Source organism: Mustela nivalis (assembly GCF_964662115.1).
Source record: "Mustela nivalis genome assembly, chromosome: 10".
NCBI classification, from domain to species: domain Eukaryota; kingdom Metazoa; phylum Chordata; class Mammalia; order Carnivora; family Mustelidae; genus Mustela; species Mustela nivalis.
Window position 1 is genome coordinate 52,804,232 of NC_139029.1, and position 26,175 is coordinate 52,830,406.

At 38.1% G+C, this 26,175-nt stretch overlaps 1 protein-coding gene and 1 long non-coding RNA gene across 26 annotated transcripts in view; one reads left to right on the top strand and one right to left on the bottom strand.

Annotated features, from left to right (window-relative positions):
* Window positions 1–26,175, bottom strand: part of LOC309842333 — a 367,302-nt gene that overhangs the window by 295,147 nt on the left and 45,980 nt on the right. The gene's annotated exons all lie outside the window — the stretch shown is intronic.
* The window catches only part of SGIP1 (SH3GL interacting endocytic adaptor 1), a 211,562-nt gene that overhangs the window by 145,933 nt on the left and 39,454 nt on the right, over window positions 1–26,175 (top strand). For 11 of the 25 annotated variants that reach the window (XM_082686365.1, XM_082686373.1, XM_082686354.1 and 8 more), the window contains 4 exons: window positions 4,931–5,058; window positions 5,886–6,012; window positions 11,073–11,138; window positions 12,058–12,117. In XM_082686365.1, coding sequence (XP_082542491.1) covers window positions 4,931–5,058; window positions 5,886–6,012; window positions 11,073–11,138; window positions 12,058–12,117 — 381 coding nt within the window. The remainder of the gene's footprint in view (window positions 1–4,930; window positions 5,059–5,885; window positions 6,013–11,072; window positions 11,139–12,057; window positions 12,118–26,175) is intronic. The other 14 variants (XM_082686359.1, XM_082686363.1, XM_082686376.1 and 11 more) reach the window with 2 other exon arrangements.

Here is a 26,175-nt window from a genome sequence, read left to right on the forward strand (position 1 = left end):
TTAATCCTATGTGCACATTGCTTCGTCCTTACAACAATCCCATGTGATAAATGCTCACTTATTTCTCCTGTTTTGCAGCTGTGTGAACTTGGGAATACTGAGGCTCAGAGATGTCAAGTAATTTTCCCAAGTTTACACAGCTACAGGTGACAGACTTGGGATACTCAGTCATACTCAGGTCTGTCTAATTCTAAGCCTGAGTTCTTAACCCCAAGGCTCTCCAGGCACTCTTTTTTTTTTTTAGCATAACAGAATTCATTGTTTATGCACCACACCCAGAGCTCCATGCAATACGTGCCCTCCATAATACCCACCACCGGGCTCCCTGCCCTTCAGAAACCTCAGATTGTTTTTCAGAGTCCATAGTCTCTCATGGTTCATCTCCCCCTCCAATTTCCCTCAACTCTCTTCTCTCCATCTCCCCATCACCTCCATGTTATTTCTTATGCTCCGCTACTCTTAAAGTTTAGTTACAAAATCTCCCAAACTTATTTGACCACTGACACCCACCTGTCGGGACCTGTGTCATCAACAGGGTCACCAACAATTCTCTCAAAACCCTCTCTCTCTGCACCTCTCAATAATTCTAAAGGGTTAGAGCACCCACCTTCATCCTCTGTTGCATTTTTAGATCATTTTGGAGATATAAGCCTCCTTACTTAACTGTAAAGGTAATAAAAGAATCATAATTAAAGCCTTCATTTCAAACTTCAGACCTGTCTCCTGTCAGAGAGGGGAGTGCCTCCAGAGTCTTTTTTTTTTTTTTATAAACATATATTTTTATCCCCAGGGGTACAGGTCTGTGAATCACCAGGTTTACACACTTCACAGCACTCACCAAACACTTCCAGAGTCTTAATGATGCTCTCCTCCCAGAACGAGGCTCTCAGTCTTCTGAAAAGACTTCTAGATGAATAACCCCCTTGTTCCAGTGGTGGGTCACTGTGCTTGCCTCAAAATGAACAGGTTTAGTTGGGGAAGGGAGGACAGGGCAGAGTTGTCGCTCATCTGTTTCTTCCATCACCTTCCACAAGACTCTGGAAGATATTTAATTGAATTGACCACTGATCTAATGAGTGAAGAAGGGAGACTTAGCTTTCTTTCTGAAATCTTCAAGAATTTTGTTGTCATTTCTCTGTTTAGCTTCATAAATCATTTGAAATTATTTTTAGGTGTTACCAGTAAAGACTATTGATTCTTAATAATTGAGCTGGAAAAAAAAAACCCTATACTTTGCAGATAAAAGATTGAATTTCTAAGTGGAAGATTGAACTGGGTCAATGAAGCTCATGAATAAATAAAACTTTGCACAATTATCTCCTTAATTAAGTCCCAGTTTATTTGCCATTCAATGTTTTATTGATGGAATATACACAGACTAGCAGAAATGTAAATTTATGATTAAGATAATGGGAGATGGCCTCATGTTTTAAAAATGAGCCATGCTTCTCAAGACCTCCTTTTTATAAAACTTAGCCTGATAACACTAGTTTTCCTGTACATCTCAAACTATATTTAACTAGGCACCATTATGCTTAATTTTAAAATTTCACTCACTTGGTCACTGACCAAGTGCAGACATTACATGAAGCCTTGTGAATCAATTGAGTTACCTGATGTTGAAAAGCAATTGAAAGTTAAGAATTTGTTCCAAGAACTTCCATTTCCTTAGGGCAAAGTTATAAATACCTAGTTTGGCCAGAACTTTGCTTTATTGGAATGGAGATGATGATTCTTTTGGCAAAGGCCATTTATTCTCCCTTGTGGGTGGTGTGACAGGGAATGGGACAAAGAAAGAGTTCTATTGGCCTGTAGAGACCAGGTAAGGAGAGGTGTCCATAAAGATAGAATGTTTAGTGCAACACTTTCCAACATGAGAAACTAAGGCAATATTAGATGTTACACACACACACACACACACACACACACACACACATTTATAAACAAATGAGTGTGAGCTAATTGGGGTTGACCTAAAGAATATATTTCCTAACTACAAGTCTTGTAGAGTGGCAGAGTCCAAATAGGGAAGCCACTAGCCAACAAAGAAAGACGGAAGTTGAAGCAGTGATTATGTGGCTACCAAAAAAACTATATTAGAACTTCAAGTTGAAGCAGCAAACGGGTTGAAAGCCTGTCAATGGCTGTCAACTTTTTGAACTTACGAAACTCAGATAACATACGGGTGATTTTCAAAGTTAAATCTGAAACAGCGAATGTCCAGGGTTTTTCCCAGCACAGCTCTTGGGAATAAACACTGCTTGTAGAAGAAATGAAGGTATAATTCCAGGTCAAAGAATGAGGCTAGAGACCTACAAATAGTCTTCTAGAATATGAAACAATTGTGTGATCTCACAAAAGCATGGGAAGTCTCAGTTCAGTTATAAAATTCCCCTTAGGCCCTGACTACCGTCTGCTGAACCTCAGGGTTCTGTCAAGAGGGTTTTGCCTCTTAAGCAGTGCCTCAGTGTCTTTCAAACTGCACAACAAAGCAGTTAAATCAATCCAGTTAGGAAAAAGTGAGAGGAAGAGGAAAACAGTTAACTAGCCACTTTTTTCTTTGCTTTTAGTTGTGTCTACAGGAAAAGACAGTCTTTACCATCATCGTCAACATCTATTTCCTTTTATTTGTGTAGCATTTTATAGTTTAATAAACACTTGATATGCATTTTCCATTTCCACTGTTACAACCACCTTGTAAGGTAGAAATGTCTCATTTTTTAAAATGAGGTTCCAAGAGGTTAAGATCCCACAGCCGGTAAGAGGCAGGCAAGGCCAGAACTCAGATCATCTGCCTTTTCATTCAGTTTTTTTCATTAACTTTCCCAAGCACTACTGACAGGGATTTTCAAAACTTTCCCTCTTAGAACATGTAGAAAAAAGATAAGCAGCTGACCTTTTCCTGAGCTTGATTCAGAAGACTATTTCTTGGAAATAAAACCATGGATAGATATTTTGAACCATTCCTATGGCGTGGTTTTCCAATGAAACAGAACCTAGAAAAAGCCCCATGCAACTTCCTGACAACGACTTTGTTGTTTAAAGGTTTATTTTCCATCTCTCTGCTGTCACTTCTGTTTCCTTGAAAACATCCTGGGTGTCATTCTATTAAGTCAAAAGGAAACTTTGTAGTGGGACCTGTCAAAACATATCTTTTTTTTTTTTTAATTCAAGAAAAGATTAGCCAAAGACTAAAAATATTTACGTTGAAAGAGATATGTTCAAGCTGCTGTTGCAAAAGTGAGGGCAGACTTTGTGCAAAATGTGGGACTTCACATTCTATCTAAAGCTACAAGACACTGCATTTAAAAGCTTGGGCCTTGGACTTAAATCAACTATCCGAGTTATGGGACCTTGAACAAGTTACCCAATATCTCTGAGCTCTAGCTCTGATGGTTGTAACTATAGTACATTCCTACAAAACTTGGTGTGGGATAAAATAAAATAATGCATGTGAAGTGCCTAGCATTGATCTTGACCCAATAAAATAAAAAGTAAGAATACAGAAAAAAGGTGATGGGGTGGAGAGGCAGTAGAGATAGGGATGGAGAGGACAGTAATTTTAGTAGGGTTTCACACTAATGAAACTACACATAGAAAAAACAGCACATGGAAACACAGCACAATCACAATTTCAGGTTGTATTTAAATAAAGGGAGCAAGGTTTACCCCCCAGGGACTCTCCTAAGATGAGAGCAGATTCCAAGATGATGGGTTTTGCTTTTCAACTTCAAAGCTCTTTGGGAATCCGAAGATCTGGAGATGGAGACCACCATCTTGCTGATCTGGGTTTCTCCAGAAAGCACAGTTGTGTGGCATGTTGGATGGGAGGAGAGGAGTGGGCAGTTATTTTCCTGAGGCGGGATTTCTTAGAATTTTCTTGGAATGATCTGATACCTGTGCTTCTAACCGAAGTGACAAAACCTCCCGAGTTGGTTGGACCTTTTCTGAACAAGCACTGTTTGCAATATCGAGCAGAATTTCTTCAGGTTTGGAATCAAGTAGTTAATCCCCGCCCCCTAGTGATCTGGCTAAGGATAGTCTGACCCCCTGAGTCTCAAGACCCTACTGGTGTGCGGATGAGTGTGCATGCCGGCCTCTGTGTGTCTTCTGTGTTTCCCATGCTTGTCATTGACAGCCAGAAAAGTAAATCCAAGAGGGTCTTTTCAAAATCACCACAAAAATCATCATGGGCCAACTCTACGTAGAACAGATTTCTAAACAGCGTCCTTCAAAAAATACAATCCTCTAAATTTAGTGTAATTCTGTTATTAAGATTCTAACTGCAAATTACTCGTGTAACATTTCTTTCCTATATTCTGTCCTTTGCTTGCCATCAAGTGTTTACTTTTATTTATTAAAGTTTGCATTCATATTCTGAAGCACAGTAAAAAGGATAATTCTCTTATACATGTTTAAAAATATATATATATGTATATGTATGTATGCATATGTATATATATAATGCAGAAAAATCATTCACCTTCCTTCGAGGTCTAACCTCCACTTTCACCTTGGACATAAATTCTGAATATGTCAAAACAAGAGAATTTATTAGAAGTTTGGTGTGTATGTGGTGAAAATGAAAGGTCCCCACCACCAGGCTGAAAGGGATTGAAAGCGTATTTTCCATCACAGAGAATAATCGGATTTACCTTTCGCTGGGTGTCACATGACAACAAAAGGCAATAAGCTTCAGCTTCTGCCATCAACTCTAGTTCAACGGAGTGATATTTTTTTTCTTTATTAAAAAAAAGAAAAAAACACACATACACACTAGATGCTAGAGTGTTGAGTGTACTAACTGCTGGGGTGAAGAAAAGTGTCCGGGGCTGGCGCTGTACTGGGAGGAAGGGGAAGGGGGATTCGGCCATGACTGCTCTCAGCCACACGCATTTAGGGCCACTGTTAATACCAGCTTGTTTTTCAGGTGCATCATCGCCAGCTAGACCAGCCACTCCCTTGGTTCCCTGCAGCAGCACCACCCCTCCACCGCCACCTCCCCGGCCTCCATCTCGGCCAAAGCTACCTCCAGGAAAACCTGGAGTTGGAGATGTGGTACGTTCCCTTCTGCCCTGGCTTACTCAGAGACTCACGGTGAGAATGACAAACAGAAGCCAAAATGCTGCCACACAGGCTACCTCCATGGCCTCGTACAAATGACCCTGACAGGTGGCATCTGAAAGGCAGTCACTGCAGCATGGGTATACATTTCAACCCTCCCTCCCTCAATTTCTACCATCTTTCAAGTCGGGATCTAAAATGATAGGATTAGGAGGCTGGGGTTCTCAGTTCTGCTACAGTGCATCTGAGGCAAATTAGTAATGCTCAATTGTGCTAAGTCCTTTAGAAAGAAAGAGGTTTCCTTTCACCCTGTTTATCTGGTTTGGGAAGACTCCAAAAGAGGTAGGTCCTGGTTTCCGTCCCCAGACTAAGAGAACTTATTGGTGTTAAGCACACCATGTGAATATAGAGGAGGATGGTAGCCTGATAAATTTGTTCCAGAAGTTTCTTGCATCATGTTTTAAGGCTGAAGAGGTGACAAACATTCTGTGTGAACAATTAAGAGACTTCTGGAAGAGGACCGTTTCTTTGCTGTCCATGCACAGAAGTTACAAACTAGTGATGTCCATAATATTTGGTTTAGCTAGCTCAGTTGAGTATACTGTATTTAAATATGTTTAAATGGGTATAAGCTATCACACCATGGTTTGTGTTTCCTCTAACTCCATCCACAAGCCCCTGTAGAGATAGAATCAATTTCAAAATAAAAATGGTGTCGCCTATACTCTGTTAAGAACCTGAGTTGTCATATCCAGGGCTGGAAGGTGTCAATAACACGGAACAAGTGTATCTAATTTTCTTCTCTTTTCTTCTTCCTGCAGCCCAGACCTTTTAGCCCTCCCATACATTCTTCCAGCCCTCCTCCGATAGCACCCCTTGCCCGAGCTGAAAGTACCTCTTCAATATCATCCACCAATTCCTTGAGCGCAGCCACCACTCCCACAGTTGGTAAAAATTATCTCCTGTCTTTTAATCCGTTTGTTGTTTTGAATGGCTATTTTGTATGATCTGAAAACCTCAAGGCCCTGTACTTCTGGTTGAAATTGTTTTGCTCTGTGTTCTGCTACTATCAGCTGACTCTTCTCTTGAAAGCACCTTCTCAGCAAAGGAGGCAAAATGCTTCAACTAAGCAAATAAACAAATAAAAGATCATTTACACCTGTATTTTGCAGGAATTCTCTTATGCTATTCCATACAGAGCTACTCATAAAAGTAAAGAAAAAATCATCAAATAAGGTCCTGTAATTTGCATATTATTACTATAATAAAACTAGTCTCCTTTGAGGAGGAATGTTTATTTAAGTTCTAGTCGTGTACCACATGAGAAATCACAAAATTCAATCTTTTATTTTCTTAAAGCTTTCATTTCTTCATCACTTTTGGTTGTCCTTATGTTGACAGATGGTATAAGTGTTGGCATTGTGGGACTTGAGCAAACTTTGTGACATTCTTTTCTAGTGCATTTCAGTGATGTGTGGTCAGTTTTCCCTGAGAAATAAGTCATTGCTGGCATTTTCAGTAAATGCCTTTGTGCCTCTTTCCTTCTGGTGTGATGAAAGTCAAGAGTTGAGACTGGCTGCTCAGCTGGTTGGTTTTCCCAGGTTTAAATGCCTCATCTTTCCTCTTCCCAAGGCTCATCTCTCTGGACCTCTTTACCCGTCTTCCATAAGCAGTTGTCTCTCTCGTGTTTGCATGGTATCTCTAACCTGGGGCTCTGCCCTTCCATTTTCTCCCACTGGCTTCTTTTATTGTCTGAATTCCCCTCCAAGTCTTCCATATTGTCAACCAGCTGGCCCCTCCTGCACTGCTTGGGGGAATCATTAACTCAAAGCTGAATAAATCCCTGCTATCATTTACCCAAGAAGAGCATGACCATGTGAGAAGTACTTTGATCAAAGCCTGAAGCTCTTCTGGAGAATTCCCTATTTTCCCAGGGATATGAATGAAGGTGTGCCTCATAGGGGCCCCAAAGAGAATTTCAATTATATCATGTGTTCTCTATTTTTAATCAGACTAGCCCCGAACAATCCTTCAAATTTGGTAAAAATATAGTCAGTTATTCATGAACAGATATTCAACATTATTAATATAGCCAAGTTCCGTTTTTCTCTGCATCATCCTTTGAGGTAACTTGGGGCTTCCTATTTTAAGATGCCTGTTCAGTCAGTTCTCTCTGGAGTCTTTTGTTTGTTTTTTCTGTAATGTCCCAACTTTGGGGGGACACTGTTTAATACTCCTAATTGCTACAGCCATTTCCCCTTCTTGCTCTGTTTTTTGTTGTTGTTGTTGTTGTTTGTTTTTGTTTTATTTGGAGGCTTTTGTTTGGGGTTGGTTTTTCCTCAAGACTATTTGTCCCACCAACTCTGATTTTCCTAGATGGTCAGAGAGGAAAGTAAGAAGCATAAACTCTCCCTCGCAAAGGAGACCTCAACTGACCTCAGATGACTGACTAACATATTCTTTAAACTCATTGAGATTCATAGAGAAAATGACACACACAGAGAATTTGAACTGTGTCCATGTTTTATACAATGTGTTTTTATACTCCCTGCCACAGAAGTCTCAAATCCTGGCCAGTGACTTTGATTCTTAGCACAACCAGTATGCATTCTTTCAGGATGAATGACAGAGGGGTTAATTATATAATATAATATTTCATATATATATATATATATATATATATATATATATATATATATATCTCCCTAAGAAGATACTTATATTGCCTCATTGCTGAGGACCATTCTGATTTGTTTGATTCTGGGGTTTTGGGGGGGGGGGGTTGTTGTATTTTGTTTGTTTTTTTGGTTGTCCTCTTCCTCATGATCCTGTTCTTTACTTCCTGCTGCTGTGCGTCACCTGACAGCCACTTCCCTCTGACGTAAATGTCCTGTCAGATGGGTGCCTGGCAGCTCCTATGTATTGCTGTTTATCTCTTTTTGGAGAGGATGTGCTTTGGCTGTTCAGCACCAAAGAGCTGACTATTCATGACTGACTTGGAATGTCAACTTCATGCAGTCAAATGGCTTGCGGGGGATAGAGAATTTCAGCAGCAAACTTTTGAGATTGGTGGCTCAACATTTCCCTCCTACCACACAATACTTTTTTTGACATTTCCTATGACATCTGAGCCAATGGGTCAAGTGTGGTGGAAATTTTGTATGTATTTATTTGTACTGGCTTATCGCATAGTGGAATGCAATCCAAGCACTAAACTTTTTAAAGAATATGCTCCCAAAATTTGGACATAAAATGTTTCATGAAAGCTGTGATTATAAAGTAGAAAATCTGATGGTGCACCTGAAAATAGGACTTTCTGTGCATTTCTGAATTTAAGAAGATACATTATTATTTTATGTATGACTAAGAAAGGGAGGGGAAAACTTCAAAGTAAGCTAACAGTGCTTTCTTATCACACTTAATTCTCAAACTCATTCCAATTCCAGAGATATTAAATGTGAAAAAGTGCACATATCAGAATCTATGAAGTATAGTATACTCCTTTTGCACTAGAAACACTCAGAAGACCTTCACTATTTGATTTTTTGGGGAAAATCCTACTAATTTTACAGGAATAGAGAAAAATGTTTAAAATTAGTCTAGGAAACAAGCAAACTCTTAGACATTTAGAGATAAACAGAGTTACGTCTAACTTCAATATCCATTTTTCTTACTTTTTTTCTTACTTTTTTTCTTATTTCTATGGCTGAGAGTTAGGGGTTTTTGTTTTGTTTTTCTTTTTAGTACTCAAATGTAGTAACAATACCATGAAGACAACTTTTTCATTGTTAAATGAAAAAATACATATATTATTAATTGTTAATTATATTCCTTCTCTGTTAACTATGCAGTTTCAACTGCATCTTTAACATCCTCTCAGAAATCTGAATGAATGAAAAGTAACCATTTACAGGCATCAAAGGAAACGTAGGTGGATTTTGATGTTTCCTTTGGCGTACAACTCTAAGCAAAAGTGATTTATATTTGGTACTGGAATATTAGCTGTAGCATCTAAATCTTACAATATCTTATCCAAGTCTTTGTCCCTCCAGGCTGGGTGGCAATTCTGAAATGGATGAACATTCTTTTAAAAATATTTGTATTAATGCCAATAACTCTGCACAGAAAGACCTTTGGAGATGGATATCCCTGGTCTCAACTAAAAATTCTTATTATATATATACATATATATGTATATATATAATTTTATTTTATTTTACTTTATTTTATTCATATATATATATATATGCTTGTTTTTTTTTTTTGAAAGATGTCTCTAGTTCTGACTTCCCCATCCCAGATCAATCTGAGGCAATTTCCATTGTTAGTTCCTAAGGAAATTCTTTTCTTCTGTACTTAATTTGAGTGTTGCCCTTATTTAAAGCAACCACAGAGCCATCCAATAATTCACCTGTTAAGTTTTCCAATTTAGTTATGATGTTTTCTTTGAAGCCCTCAATGTCCACAACCACCACAAAAAAATTATGAGCATGTTATTCAGCTCTGTGTAACTTCTTTTGTAACTTCAATTCAAAAACCAAATGGCAATATTGGAGGCCCATTTTTGGGGGTATGTGAATTCTTGCCTTCTATTCTTTCTTTTTTAAGTTTGTTTTTCCTTTTAATCCCATATAGTTAACATACAGTATTATATTAGTTTCAGGTGTACACTATAGTGATCAACAATTCTATATATTACTCAGTGCTCATCATGATGGAGGCTCCTCATTTTAAAGAAATTGTAAATACGAAGTTAGTTCTTCAAAGGGAAGAAATATCCTCCATCATTTCCCACTAACAGGTATGATGAAAGAGTATTGCAACATTCAGTTACTGCCAACGTAACTGTTTTGCTTCATATTTTCTGGACAGATTATGGAGTGTCCTTCTTAGTGCCATGCCCTGTTCCTCTCCTATGAATATTATATGCATTGTGTTAACTTGTTCTAGCCACCAAGGAAGCCACCTGTATAATAAATGCTGATTGACAGGTGCTATCCTAGAACCTTAAAAACTGACAAAGAATTTCTTTTCCTGCTTTGCTTCCTAAATCAAGGAGGCAAGCCAGTGGGATATTTTTTCCAAGAAACAATGTTTACAGAATAATTTTACTACCCTCATCAAATTCCTTATCCTCTCTACATTGTAGGGAGGATTCTCCCTTATGCTGTTTGTATAGATTTTATTCAATTCTTAATTTAAGCTCTTATAATACTCTTAACACCTGTGGAATCAAGCACTTTTTTTTTTTTTTATCACAAAGCATAGAACTCCAATTACCTGTGTTTGTTAGTTGGTGAGAAAGGAGACCATGTGCAAAGATCTGGAATGGCTGGGATCCAGAGCAACTGTTGTGATCAATTTACAAAGACATTTGGCCATAGCTGGATACCATAGCCAAAGATGGAATTACAGTAATGTTGTCCAAAATTATTAGGCCATAACAACTAAAGACGGGCTCAAGGCAAACTAAATTTGGATACCGATGAGTTTGAAATGGGATACTTCATTCAGCAACCTCAGATTTATACTGTTGCTTTTTTTTAGTCTTGTTGAAAGCTTACTCTTACCCATCGGGGGAGAGAGAAGTTGTATTCTGAGTGACCCTGTGTACCAAGAGGTTCTATTGATGGACATATGTCTGGCCACTTGAGAACTGTGTCTGAGTGAAATGCACTTACACAAGACAATTACTAATGATAATGCCTTTAACAATTCCCTGAAAAGGTGGGAACGTGATTTCCTCCATGGATCTGACTTCAGCCAAATTCACAGATACTGAATTTTTAATTTTAAAATTTTAAATTTTTTTTCTCATAGAACCATCATAAAATAAGCACATCACTTGTTTTGTATCCTCTCATCCTTATCCCAGCATATTAGGTTTTGTTTCCTTTTTCCATTAATATCATTTCTGTGCTTCAACCAGTGTAGTGTACTGTTAATTTCATTTGGGGTTTGTATTTGTGTTTTTGTTTTCCATTCCTTTATATTTCTTTGGTTCGTAGTGTCAGAAGATGATGTTTTTTATGACAAACTGCCCTCGTTTGAAAGGCGCTGTGAAACGCTGGCAGGTATGGTGCTAGCTGAGTGATGTCTAGGTACCCAGACTTTAAAAATCCAAGCCATTACGCCATTCTGAATGCTGTAAACTTCATGGACATGCTACTCACCTCATGAGTGTCTGGTGCCTCTCAGAAGCACCTTATCTATTTATTTTTCATTGTGGAACTCATTCCACCAATTTTTTTTTTAAATGAACATATTAAAAAGCAGCAGGTTGCATGACAGTTTCTCAAAAGGTTTGAAAAAGGTGAGATGCCACTGCTTTGTGAATTTACAAAGAAAGGAATAATTTAACTGCTCGGAATTACATGTCCAGTGACTGCTTTTTGATTTAAAATACAGTAGAAGAATGTCAGTAATCTTGTTTTCTCTTTGGTACGTAGGTGAAGGGTGCTTTGTGTCTGGATGCCTAAGGTGATTCCAGGCGAGGGGCGGAAGATGGTGTGACATCTTCCATGAACTTTAAATTGAAATGCAATGTCATTTAAAACCTAAGCTAAGTTTGATATAACCCATAACACCGAGTTTATCTTTTTGAAAATATAGAAGGGGATGACACTGAAGATGAAATGGATACAGCAATTGCTGAATGACCATTTGCCCTAACTAGTGCAGTTAAAATATGCTGACGCCCCTGCATGGCCAGGAAGACTTCCACTCCATGCGCTCAAGCTCCAAGTATCAAGCTGCCAACAACACGTGCCCATCCCTTTAGGCCTCCATAGCTTTGCTTTTGCTTTCTGTTTCCCGAACTAAAAACCAAAACCAAAACATAGACTACCAGCCTTCCCTTTCTCCTGCACGCTAATGGCATGTAGTGCCTCCGCCCTCCCCCATAGTAAGATTAATGACCTGTAACTCATACTGTGTCCTTCTCTCTCCCTCTCCTTAACCTTTCCCATCCCGCTTCAACTCCTGGCCATACAGAGAATGAACAGCCTTCCCTCGTTTGGTTTGACAGAGGAAAGTTTTATTTGACTTTTGAAGGTAAGTAGTACATAGCATACCAGATTCTAGTTTACACCCCTCATCCTTTTTTTCCCATCTGCATTTCCAAATCCCAGTTCTCTTTCCAAAAGACCTGGTCTCACCTTCTATATACGAATGCTATGGCTACTTAGAAAATATGAAATACTAAAGAAAATATGACATGAATTTGGTTTGTATGGGATCTTCAATTTTTCATATTAAAAAAAATCAAGCCAATTTGTAGTCAATATTGGTTACTTAATTCACTGTGTTAAATTGGAGAAAAAAAAAAAAAAAGCAAACAAACACCTTTTTTGGCCAAGGAACTTAACTCTGTCAACCAGGGCTCTTTCCAGACTCTTTTGCAAATACGACAGGAATATGACAAATGTAAGGACTTTTTGGTTGGAATTGGCATTTAATTTTGTTTTGGATAACTAATATTTCAGATATGACATCTGTCATTGTAAAACATAAATATGTATACATAGTCTTATGACAAGGAATGCTGCACAGGAGATCAGAAAAATGAGGAAAAGAGCAAAAAGGAGTACTGTAGTAAATTCTATTTGCATCTACTGAAATTGCAACCGACATGGCTGTAGGAAAATGTACAACTATCGCTGGACTTGTCATTTTAGAAGATTAAGGTGACTTTACATAAATATAATGCCAGATATTTAACCTCACTGTTGAATAATTTGTTATATTCTGAATTAACGATTAGCATTCTTCTGTTTTATGTTGAATTCTAAATCATTTTAATAGGCTTGGCATTTGATAAAAAATACTATTCAAGCTAATTGTAGGGAAAACTAAATAATTTAATTTAATTGTGGGTGGTCTCACCCGCAAATATGTGTCATTTAAACTTCTACTTCCTACCATTTTAAGTAACTAAATTTTTCCTAGGATCAAAAGTTGGCCAAAATGTATTCTATTCTAGAGTCGACTCTAAACATTGAACTTGTCTTTGTGTTTTACGATAGCAAAAAGAACTTTTCCAACATGAGTGCGTGTTTTATTGCAACTTTAAAAATCAGAATGACTGATAAAGATTTTTAAGTAGCTTGTGAGGTGTGGCTTTTTTTCTCTCAAGGGTGAATTTTCCCTGCAAGATGGTCCGAGAAGTAGAAGTCCTTAGCCTGGAGTTGCCTGGGCAGCAGCAGAAAAGAGTAATCTGATTTAAAGCTTCTCACATATCTGATATCCTGTCCTAGCTCAGATGGAGGACAGGTGAAGAGGCAGTCGTCAGGGGAGGATGCATGATTCCTACATGATATCAGAAGTCTTCATTGCCTCGGGTCATTACTTTTGTAATAACTAAGATGCAAAATCCACAAACTTATGACCTTCTAAACTTTCTATTTGAATTAGATGGAATTAAATAGTACCCAAGTGTCTTTTTACTGATCAGCACTTCTCAAAAGGAGAAGCTACAGTTGAATTGGTTGGTAATCCCAAAGTACAGCAAGTACCTGCCTATGTAAAGGCCCTCTCTTGTGTTCAGGCTGGCCGCAGCAGAATAGTTGGCTCTGTTTTAATGAGGAAATTGAACAATATGATATTGTCAACCCTGCCTCAAGTAATTGGGGCTCCACCAAAAAAGAACTTCCACGTGTTTGTTGTTTCCATTTGTTTTGCTTTTAGAGTATCTATTGACTCGTTTGCTTGTGTTTGAGTTTAGGTTTCTTTAAATAAAGAGAGAGACTTTTTCTGAAGATACCTATCTAAAGATAATTTTAAGTTATTGGTCTGTTTGTTTTCAAAATATATATTATCAACCAAATATAAGTATTAGTAACTGTATGGAATATCAATGTGAACTACGTTTTTTTTTTATTTTAGGAAAAGAATTATATAATATAAAACATAATAGTAGGCAACTAAAGTTGGTAACATAGCCATTCTAATTAGTAAGATCTGTATCTCATAAGCATCTTGTTAAATCAAGAAAGTCATGCAAGAAGGTGTTTTAATAGAAATAAATTGTATTTATTTCTCTAGTACCGTGTTACCTTCATCTTGGATTTTGCACAAGTCAAAGAAGTATAAAAAAGGCTTCCAGAGGGACTATACGAGCAGCCATATCACAAATATTTGCCCCTACTATCTCATTAAGAAATGCTTATGCAGATAAAAGTACATTAAAATGAACTTCGGGACTTAGGAGAAACTAAACCTAACCCTTTGCCATCTGAACGAGAATGGCTGTCTTAAGAATAGAGAAGGGTAGGATTCCTGCATGGTTCAGTTGGTTAAGCATCTTAGTTTCAGCTCAGATCATGATCTCAGGGTCATAAGATCTAGCCCCGCATCAGCTCTATGCTCAGCGCAGAGTCCACTGCCTCTCCCCCTTAGCTCTACACACCCAAAATAGACAAATAAATAAATAAAACCTTTCTTTAAAAAAATGGAGAAGGTTTGTTTTCACCATTTACATATATTAGCCTCAGGTATTTTTACCTAGTGCAAGCTGGAAGGATTTTTTAAATTTTCCTCTGTGATGATAAATGACATGGAAGTCCCCTTGAGAATAGTCCCCCAACCCAAATTCTAAACTCCAAATGGACAGTCATTCCACATGTTCTATCCAATAGCACTGCTAGCATATTCTCCTAGGGCACTCTGGTTTTGCCCACATTTGTTATTATTCATATTATCATTTTCTTGTATTATTCATAGTATTATTCATACTATCATTTTCATTATCAGATTATTCACTTGTTCTAAACAGCTTTTAAATAATTATTTATTGGCATCTAAATACTGTTTCTATAGTGCTCAAAACCTTAGCTGGTCTCATTCATTGCTTTGTTCTTACAGTGCCTTTGTTCTTACAGTAAGTAAGTGTCTGAGCCACTCACCAACCAACTAGTGAACATTGGCTTATGAATTTATCTGGATATAAACATGATATGCTTCATACTTTCAAATTTGATTTAACAGGAAAGATAGAAAAGTGTTAAACAACAGTTCTAACCCACAAGAGTTCCAAAGCTTTTCTTAATGTTTCACTTTGATAAACAATTTCAGTAATATCTTAATCTATTTTAGTTGAGTTTTAAAAAAAAAAAGTTGTGAAAGGTAATGACTCAGATTAATTTATCCAAGAGTATATCCTATTGAAGCTATCAAGTATTCTTCTGAGATGGAAAGAAGGGAAAGATATTTCCATAACAAGCGGAAGATGTTACTGTTAGACATTTGAACAAATCCTTAGAGCATTTTTAACATGAAGATGTTTCCAGAAATTTGCTGTCCCTCTCCTTGATTAGCTTATTTAACTACAAAATCATCTTGTATCTATCTGGTAATGAAAAACAAACAAAAAACCTTGTAACGATTCTTAAGTGTCTTTGTGTCTGAATACTATCTCCATCCTCTGAGCATACAGCCTCTTGCACACCCATCTCTAGACTGTTCTGTGCTCCTGCTCGTGCTCTCACCCCTATCACGCCTTCAGGAATGTCACATCCTTAGCAACACCCTCCTCTACATTCGCAGGCTCTCTGCCAACCTCGCCCACCTGTTTCCTTAACTGAATCCCAGCTCTCTTCGGAGACCATCGCTTCTGTAGCACACTCCCTGGAAAGTTCTCCAGTCTTCTGTGGGCCATATGTCATGGGGCTCCAAGGCACTGTTTGAATTCTCCCAATTCCCTGTTGGCACTTCCAGACCACCTCCTGTTGGCTTGTGTGCAGCCCACCTGCTGATTCCACCGCCCACCACTCCTTCTTGCTGTTCACTGCTGACCCACATTCTTCTGCATTTAACTGCAGGCTTAGAGAAGCAGGAAGCCCCTTTTTACCCTCTTCTTCACCTTGCTTCCTAGCTTTATCCTGTGACATAGACTGATGTGGATGATCCAGCCAACATCCTGGTTTTAGGGTCTCTTTGACTTCTTGAGCTCCAACATACTTTCTCTCCATGCTACTCAGTAATCCACACCTCTGGCCACATCTTGGATCTTGGAAATGGTCCCCACTGGCAAGGTCATTTTGGCTATTTCATAACCAACAATTTGTCATCCTTTCTATATACCAAGGCTAGATTAGACAATGATTTTTTTTTTCATTTAACAAATATATATTGAGGACTATTGTGTGCTAGTACTCTCTGTAAGCAATCCCCAGTAGGAAACAAAATGGAAAAATATCCCTATAGTCAGGGAGCTTACATTCTAATGTGGAGGGTCAAAAATAAGGAGATAAATAAGTAAAATATATATAGCATGGAGATGTTAGTAAGTTCTCCAGAGAAAAATAAAATAGGGAAATACACTCTCAATGGAGTGTATTGGAGATTGCAATTTTAAATAGGGGAACCTGAGGGTATAAAAATAGTGGGTCATAATAAATAAATATTATTTGAGTGCTTTACTATGTGCAAAGTACATTCCTGTATTATGTCATTTCATCTGCACTGATGAGGAAATTAAGAGTCAGAGAATATATGTAACTTTCACAGGATCCCTCAGCCAGGAAGGGGCACTGTGGGAATTTGAACCCAGGTGGCCTAGCTGGAGACAGAAGATGATGTTCTGCTCTGCATACATGACGTCATTCAGTCTTTGCAACAGCCCCTTGATGTCAGGGGTTCTGGTGGGTTTCCCCAAATCTCCTGACCACCATTCCCCAGCTCTGGATTTCCCTAACTACACCCTGTCTTTGACCCCACGAAGACCTTTGGTCTCCTGTTCACCCCATGCTCAGCGCACTAGCACTACCTGACATCCAACTTCTTTTCTAGACCCCTTGGAGGAAAAATCTGTTTCTGTAATGACTTTAATTATCTCTACAATAACAGTTAGTTACATGTTCCTCCTTGGAATTACATTGTCTATGTGAAAAATGTTGACTCTTGGACATTTTAAATTTCTGACCTCATTTATTAGGGTTTTAAATATCCCTACTTGATAATTGGTAAGACAAAATCATAGTCATGGACAACACAACTTTCCTTACCATGACATAGAAATCACATCCTGTAAGAAGCAAATGGGTCAAATTTTTCACATAAGGCCAGGGGATATTAATTTATCTATCTGAGAGTCACTAGGCAAAGGAAAATTGGAAGGTGTGATTTGTTTTCTGAGGAGTAACTGTTTTTGTTAACTTCTCAATATTCTTTAAGTGGGAAGTGTCCACTAACTGTCCCCACCCCCCACCCTCTGTAGGTAGGCCCTTTGTAGTCAACGATGTGGTAAAGTTATTGAGTCCCCACCTCAGCAAATGACAGTGTTAAGTATGACCAGGTTAAGAAAAAGTGTATAGGAACATAAAAAAACAGTGATGCAAGACCATCTTCATTAAAAATAGGAAAATCACACTCCCTAGTTATTCTGAATATTTATATGGAAACTACATGGCAAATATGAAATGTAAAATCCTTTCTATTAATAACTGAAGATCACAGAGAGTTTTTCTAAATAGGCCGAGCCTGTTAAGAGCTAAGTGAGACTGAACCTGCAAAATGTTCTACCAGGCAGATCTGCTGAGGGTTTCAGAATTCACATTGTTGCTTCATAAGAAATTAGTTGCCTGGTTCTGAAGATCTCCAGATTGACCAACTGCTGATATGTCACTTGGGTTCTTGCTCTGTGAGGCAGTTTCCCTGTCTCACTCATGTTTACTGCATGGCTGGCATGCTGGAAATTGTGCAGGAAGTCAGTGAAGGAGAAGCTCTTTCTCTATACTACTCACAACACTTCTGACAGCAGATGTATGCGCTTCCCCCCTTACCCTAAAAAAGTCTGACACTAACAATCTGGAGTTAGTGCAGACCCCACAGGTTAAGGTCTCAGTCTCAGAAGACTGCCCCCCCCCCACTTCAGATGCCAATTGTAAGTCCCAGGTTTTGTCACTTGTGCTTCTAATTGACCAGCTATAAAGTGAGAGTTCTTACAAACGCCCATCGTGGGTTTAGTGATTTGTGAGAACAGCTCACAGAACTAAGCTTTACATTCTATTACCTGTTTATTATAAGGGCTGCAACTCAGGAGCGGCCAAATGAAAGACATACATGGGGCAAGATTTGGGGAAGGGGCACAGAGCTTCCATGCCCTAAGTAATGCCGTCGTTCTAGTACCTTGACGTGTTTACCGAACTGGAAGATTCCCAGAAGTCTAGCTTGGCTTCTGTACCTAAGATGCATCTGTTTATTATGTCTGCTATTTTCCTGGTCTCCAGAGTAATCTCTCTGGTCTCTGGTACCGACTAAGCCTGGGAGTTTTCTCTTGTATCTCCATGAGACTCACTTAGGGCCATAACAGTCCAAAATACATAGTTGATTCTGAATGTGTCCCTCAGTCGAAAGAAAATGAGTAACTCAATAAGTTTAAAATATATAAATGTTAGGGGCATGTGGGTGGCTCAGTGAGTTAAGCATCCAACTCTTGATTTCAGCTCAGGTCACAGTCTCAGGGCTGTGAGATCAAGCTACAAGTTGGGCACCGTGCAGAGTGTGGAGCCTATTTAAGACTATCTTTCCCCTCTCCCTCTCCCCCAGCCCTTTATCTCTCTCTTAAAAAAAAAAAATTATATATATATATTTGTGTGTGTGTGTATGTGCATGCCAGATGGCCTTGCCTTGCTCAAGATCGAAGACTTTTACTCCCCAGTAAAAGAGATGAACCCTGAGTTTGAATTACACATGCCTGGGCACTGACTATAGTTACCTGATAGAGAACTAATGAGATCAGCACAAAGCTCCAGAAAGAAGAGTTGTTATGTGTAGAAAATTTTAAAACCTGAAGTGTAGGTAAATGGTTCTCCAGAGTAGAAAAAGGGAACTAGGGTCAATGATGAAAAGAAGGGAAAAGATAAAGAATATTCACACATGCACTCCTCCATTCCAGTAGTCACTAAGCATTCCATGATGTCCTCAGAGCTCTTAAGCCCCTGTGCAGGAATGATGGGGGAAAATGATGCTTCTGCCTTCTAGGAATTTACACGAAATGGAGGAGATGAGCACTTCCTACAAATGCATACTATAGCAACAGTCATAATAGAATGTAAAAAAGTGCTGGAATGAGTGAATAGTGGATAGATTGTAACCAGGAAGAATCTGGGATAACTTCTGGAGGCACAGGGGCTTGAGCTGACTGATGAAATTTGGGAATTTGCTGAAGCACTTCAGGAGAAGTAATAAGGGATTGACAGTACCGTTTTCATCCTGAGATTCCGAAAACATCATCAAGGTAGAATCACTTGAAATCTACTAGGATGTGGAAAGGAGTGAAAACTTCCATCCTGAGACACAGGGAGAAAGGTGCTGTTTTAAACCAGGAGAAATGGGTATCCAAGAGAACGAGAAAGAAATGAGTTACTTTTGGGACCTCTCAATTTTAAGGTCCTGCACCTTCCATGTAGATGAATCTAGGAGTAAATCGATTGTAAAAATTTGGGAATCATTTACTTAGAGATAAGGACTGAATCCGTGGAGGTAAAGGTTTAAACTTGGGGTAAGCCTGCATTCAGAAACCAGATTGGAAAAAGAATGCATTGTGACTTGGAAGTTTCTCTATTGTAGCCTTTCTTTGAATAGCCACAGAATATTAGTGATTAATTTTTAATGCATGATATTCAGTAGATATGCTTTTGTGGAATGTATTACATGCCTAGATCTTTTGCTGATCTTCCGCCTCTCAGTTGTTTTTGCTCTAGGGAAAGCCTAACTGGCTCACCCAGTTGCACTCGTTATGACTGTTAACCTAAGTACCAGATAGGAAATTTGCAGACATCAAGCCTAGAAGGAAAATACCAGCTTTTAGTTGGCTATTATTGCAGATGCAAGTCAACACAGAGATGACGCACTGCCTCCTTTCCCTAACTGCTTCCCATTAAAGCCTCGGTCCTCTTTGGGGATGTGGCCTTCTCGGGTGTCTTACTCGTTCCTTTTTCTTCCTTCTGACATGCAGACATGAACACTCAAAACTGAACATAATATGAGACTGAGGATAGTTTTAAGATTTCTTGTGTACATCAAAAAAATGTAATGACTGTATAAATCTTAAAAATAATTGAATAATAAATTTTGTATTTCCTTGCTTATGAATAGAAAGAAAATTGTTTTTTTATAGGTTGCTTCATTTTTCTTTTTCCATAAAGCAGGGGCTCTTGCAAAATATTGTAATGTTATAAACTTATAGCCATATCTGTCATGCTCAAAATAAGGAATTTGTTGACTTTTATGATATTACAGAGTTTGATTTAAAATACTCATGGTAGCTTCAATATGTATATGCTCTGATGTGCTCATAAGGACTGTCTATATTTGCATATTATATATATGCATATATATATACATACACATAACACACACATAAGTGAAATTGATTATGATGGGTGCATAGCAAAATGCTATGGTTTTCTATGTTCACCAATTCTGCAATAAGTAGGTATCTGTTGGGGAAAACAATGAACAAATATGTGGAATAAGGCCTTGATAATATTGCTCTAGGGACAGATATGGTTACGGATGTATTCATTTAACCAGCAAGTGTTTATTGAGTCCCTACTATGTGCATGGTACTATAAAAGGTATTGGGTTTACAGTAGTGAATAAGAAAGACATGTTTCTCCCTTCATGGGACATAGAAGTCAGGCATTAAACAAGTAGTTACAATAATTTGCAGAGACAGTTATATCCAATTTTAGAGGGAGACTTAACCAGCTTAGAAGTTAGGGAGAACTTCCAAAGGAAAAGATGAGAGTGGTATTTAAGTCTACACAGAGTCTGTTCTTAAGAAATATAAAATGTCGCTGAGTTAGAGTACTGATATAAAATCTTACATAATGTAAAAATGTTAACCTACAGGTATATTGGGTATTATCCTAGATACTAAAAATAGAAAAAGAGTCCCCGAGTACTTTATATCAGTTTACTCTCAGCACATACACATGCACGCACATAGACACACACAAAGAGAATAATATATGTTCTATAAAAATAATGAAAGAGAATGTATATATACATATATATGGAGAGAAAAGGTGTCCATGTGCGCATGCGTGTGTGTGCACGCATTGGCTCCAGAGTTAGCCCCCCAGGTCTGAATTACAGCCTCAGCATTGTGCGACTTTTAGTAAGTTACCTAACTTTTCAAAGTCTCAGTTTCCTCCTATGGAAATTGGAATAGCAATCACACCTCATGCCTGAGTCTGAAGTCACGATTGAATGGTCAAGAACTGAGGTCAGAGCATGCGAGGCATTCGACAACCATTAGCTGCCAGCGCGAGTCTCCAACTTCACACTCCCTTTTCTGGTGACACGGCAGGGTTCTGTGTAGTTTGTGCCTGCTTTGGAGAAGCCTGGGTTGTAGCTCTCAAGCCTTCTTCCACATAAAACATGTAGCAGCTTGGTGGGCTGTGAGTTGCTACATGGGCTCCCTCCTTGTCATCACCGACAAGGAGCAATCTTTTCCCCTCTGCTTATGGAGCAAGAGAATGATTTGGAAGTAGAATGCATCCTCCCTGCTGTACACCCCCCGCCTCCACCAGAGCCTATCATTAAAGATGACTTGCAGAGACTAATGATCTGGCTGGTGGTACACTCCTCGGGGTGCTGTGTTCATGCTGATGGGAGATGCTGGAAGAAAATCTGTTACCGTCTCTTTTATTAAAGGGTTTGTAAATCACGGCATTTCAGCAGATTTGACAAGTAATTTCAAACTTCTGAGACAAAGAATGGAGAAGCTGAGAATCACCAGGGGGCAGCTGCTTTACCTTTGCATAGTTGTGAACTTTCATCATGCAATAGATTTTTTTTTTTCATTATTATTACGTGTCCTCTAAGAAGAGCTCTCCATAAATTAAGGCCGCCCATCCATTGTACTCTGGACTCTGGCCACTCCAGACAGAGAAGAACCCCTGACCACCCCTTCCAGATAGGAAAGCTGACATAATGAATGAAGAAATGATTCAAAGAGGTGGTGTCAAGACCCAAGAGAATCTCCCATCTCCAAGCCACTTCATGATGTGGAATCGATATATTTAATCAACACCATAAATACCCTGAAGAGATATTAGTCAGTCCTTTGTGAAAGGCCTTTGTAAACTATAAAGTACTATACGCATGTAATAATTTTCTTCACTTGATCTTAGCCAAAAGGCCAAGAAGCGATGTATGTAATCATTTTCTTAAACAATACTTGGCATTAATGAATATTTACAACGTGCTGAGAAGTTTGCATTCATTGCTTCATTTAGTAAGTCTGAGATTGATTTGGGCTCATCAAGATACGGCATTGAAGACAGAGCCTTAAGAGAAGCCATTGCTCTTAAGATTTTCATCCTTTTCTGTCTTCAACTATTTTGCAACACACATGTGGCAATAATTTCTGCCAGAGCGTGGACTTTTGGCAGTCAGGAGTCTTCATGGACTAATTCCACTTCTGCTAGTTATTTGGTACCACATCAGAGGGTGTGAGTAAATATGGCCTTCGGATTTCTTTTCCTGTGGGCACACCTTCACACAGACAGCATGTGCTATTTACCATTGTGTTTCTTGGTCTTATATTCAGAATAATTACAGCATGCCTTCTCCTAAGATCTGATTTAAAGGCCTGAAATACGCCTCTGAAAAAGCACAAAAGGTTATTCTGGAAAAGTGTCCCAAAGGAGCAAGGGTGATGTTAATTTTTCAAGGATGTTTTGGTGACTTTTGAGAGTTGCAGTCGTCATTGTTAAGAATGAAGCCGGAAAGAGGAAGTGTGAGTTATTTAACAGTGATTATTCCTTTCCTTAGATTTTGCCCTTTTTTGGACTCTGCTCAAAGCCCATCCCCCAAGAAATTGGCAGCTCAAATCCCAGGCTTTCAGATACATCAGACTACAATAGCATTCTTCATGCGTCTCCATTCATAAACATCAGTCCCCAGGGGAATAACTTTTAGTAGTGTTCAAAATCACCAGCATCCACTTTTTAATAAGAACAAAAAAAAAATCATTCACAGAAATAAAGGAGAAATACAGAAACCTCAGTGGTGTTTAAGATCTAAAACCCAATTTCTGTTTATATTTTTAGCCATAATACCAAAGTAGTTCTACTCATTATAGAAAATTTAGAAATATAGAAAAACAGAAAATTAGAAAATTTAGAAAAACAGGAAAATATTAAGAAAATGAAATAGCCTGTATTTAATAACTATAGATAGCCACTGTTATCCATTTGGTACATTTCATTTCCAACATTTTTCATGTGATGTGACTGTGTATGTATATGCATGTGTGGTGGGTATTTTTCAAATTATGCATTCTTTTAACATATGATAATGTCTACCATGGCATTCAAATGTATTTTAAAATAGCTCATAATTTCCTTTATTCTAGTCATGAAATTGGTTTAAGCACATTATTTTTTAAAAGCCACACAATATGGAAAGTATATAGTAAGGAGTAAATACAGAGAAAGAAGGAAATCCTTCTGTTAGCAGCCACATGGGTGGATCCTGAAGGCATTTGCTAAGAGAAATAAGCCAGACAGGCAAAGACAAATACTGCATGAGTTCACTTATATGTGGAATCTAAAACAAAAACAAAAGCAAGTCAAACTTACGGAAACAGAGAATAGAAAAGTGGTTGTCAGGAGCTGGCAGATGGGGGAAATAGAGAGAAGTTGATAAAAGGGTACAAACTTTCCACTATATCATCAATAAGGTCTGAGGATCTACTGTGTAGGATGGTGACTGTAGTTGACAGTGCTGTATTGTACAGTTGAAATTTGTTAAGAGAGTAGAACTTAAATGTTCTCACCAAATTGTGTGTGTGGGGGGGGGGCTGTTGTGTGTGTGTGTGTGTAAGGTGATGAATGTGTTAATTAACTAGATGGGAGGAATCCCTTCACAATGTGTCTGTATATCAAATCATCATGATGTGCACTTTAAATTTCTTACAGTTTCGTTTCTCAATTATGCTTCCATAAAGCTGAAGGGGAAAAAAGATCCTATAACTGAAAAAAAAAAAAAAAAGTTAAGTAAATACCACCCTGATCACACTTTTGAGAGATTAGCAGAGATGACATTTTTAACAGTTGATGAAAAATCTTAAAGAAAAGCCTTTCTGTGTTTATATCTATACACACACATGTGTGTGTTACATTTACTTGATCCAGAAGGCTATGCTTTAGGATATGCTCCACTGGTTTAATAACAATTTTGGGGGTGCAAGATAAACTTCATTAAATGTAGAAAACCACTTTTTCTAGCAACATTAATAGACCAAATGCAGGTCACCATCTTAAGTATAACAATTAGAAATTGAGTCTAAACCTATTTCATATTCAGAATATGAATGTGGTCTAAGGATCTAAATCAATTCCAACCATCAGCAGTTAGGGTTTTATGCCGCATGCTGATCACCTTGACCTCTTTCTTCTCTTTGATGTTGATAGTTGAAGTTGGAGGCACATAAAATATTCCAGGATTTTAGCTGCGTTAGGATTCCCGAGTTGATTTATAAATTGCCAAAGGTAAACAGCTTTTTCAAAAGTCATCTAGGAGTTTTCGACAGATACAATTTTAGCACCTGAGTTATATATTCTTTCATGATGCATAGTTCGGTCATAACCTACTTGCCCCATCTTTCAAAAGTCTGTGATTTAGTTTACAAAGGATGTGGCTGTTTCTCCTGCCTACAGTTGCGTAGCCTGACATGTGACCCTTTATCTCCTGTGTACAATAACCTTTCACTTTATTGCCGCATCAGAAGGAATCTTTTGTAAAAAGTATTTTAAGGGGAAAGAAGGATCCAAATGTAAGTTCAGATGTAATCATGAGAGGCTGTCCAATCCAAGTAACTCAGCTCGACTGAGGAGACTTTGAGGTGAGCTGCTAAAATCTACTCGTGGTGACTTTCCCACAAGTACAGACAAAGACAAGGGTGGAACCTTCTCTGTTAGCAGCCGCCAGGTTTCTTTTGACCTTGTTTACAAATTGCATTTCAACTTCAAAAATGTGAAAATGTTATCAAATTATGTTTCTTAAGATCAAGGAAATATGCTACCTAGAATTTTATGCAAATAGAATATATAATCTGCCCTGTGATCTTCAGTCAATAGTAGTCATTTCTTTTTTTTTTTTCTTTAAGATTTATTTGTTTTTTGAGAGAGAGCATGCACACCAGTAGGGGAAGGGGGAGAGGGAGAGAGACTCTCCAGCAGACTCCGCGCTGAGCTCAGAGCTTGAAGCGGGGCTTGATCTCAGGACACTAAGATCACAATCTGAGCCGAAACCAAGAGTCAGACGCTCAACGGACTAAACCACCCAAGCACACCAATAGTAGCCATTTCAACTTACCATACGCAGTGTGTGTGTGTGTGTGTCTGTGTGTGTGTGTACGTGTATGTGCATATATAAATATGCATCTGTATAACCATGGTAATGAGTTTATAGTATTATATGCATGGACCTATTTTCTATTGGGGGATATTTACGTTTTTATCCTTTTTGTTGCTATTATGTAAAATGGTGTAATGAGAAGCCTTCAACCTATATCCTCATGTACTTGTCTTAATTTGTTCCAAAGATAAATTACTAAAAATGGAATTGCTATATTAAAGGGTATGCACATTTTCATCATTAATATGTTATTACCAAATGTCTCTCCAAAAAGTTCATAGCAGTATTATGACTAACAATTTTTCCATGTCCTTAACAACATAGCTATATCACTACTTCTTACTTTTTCTAATCTAATTGGAAAAAATGTGATATATAATTGTTTTTAGTTCCATTTTTAATTACTGAAGACTTTTTAACATCTGCCAAGAATTTCATTGTCATGAATCATAATTTATTTCACTTCAATTATTAGACATTTAAATTGCTTCAAGTTTTCCCACATGCAGTGAACATCTTTGCATATAATTCTTTGTCCTGAAGATATTTTTCTTAGAATAGATTCTTAAAATGGGAATAATGGACTAAAATTGTGCAGCTTTTAAAAGTTCATGGTACACATTGCCAAGCAATTTTCTAGAAAGGTTATACCAATTTTTACTTCCATTAACATTATCTTATGGTGCCTATTTCATGAAGCATTGGTTTATTAGATCTTTTCTAATCTGAAAGGGGAAA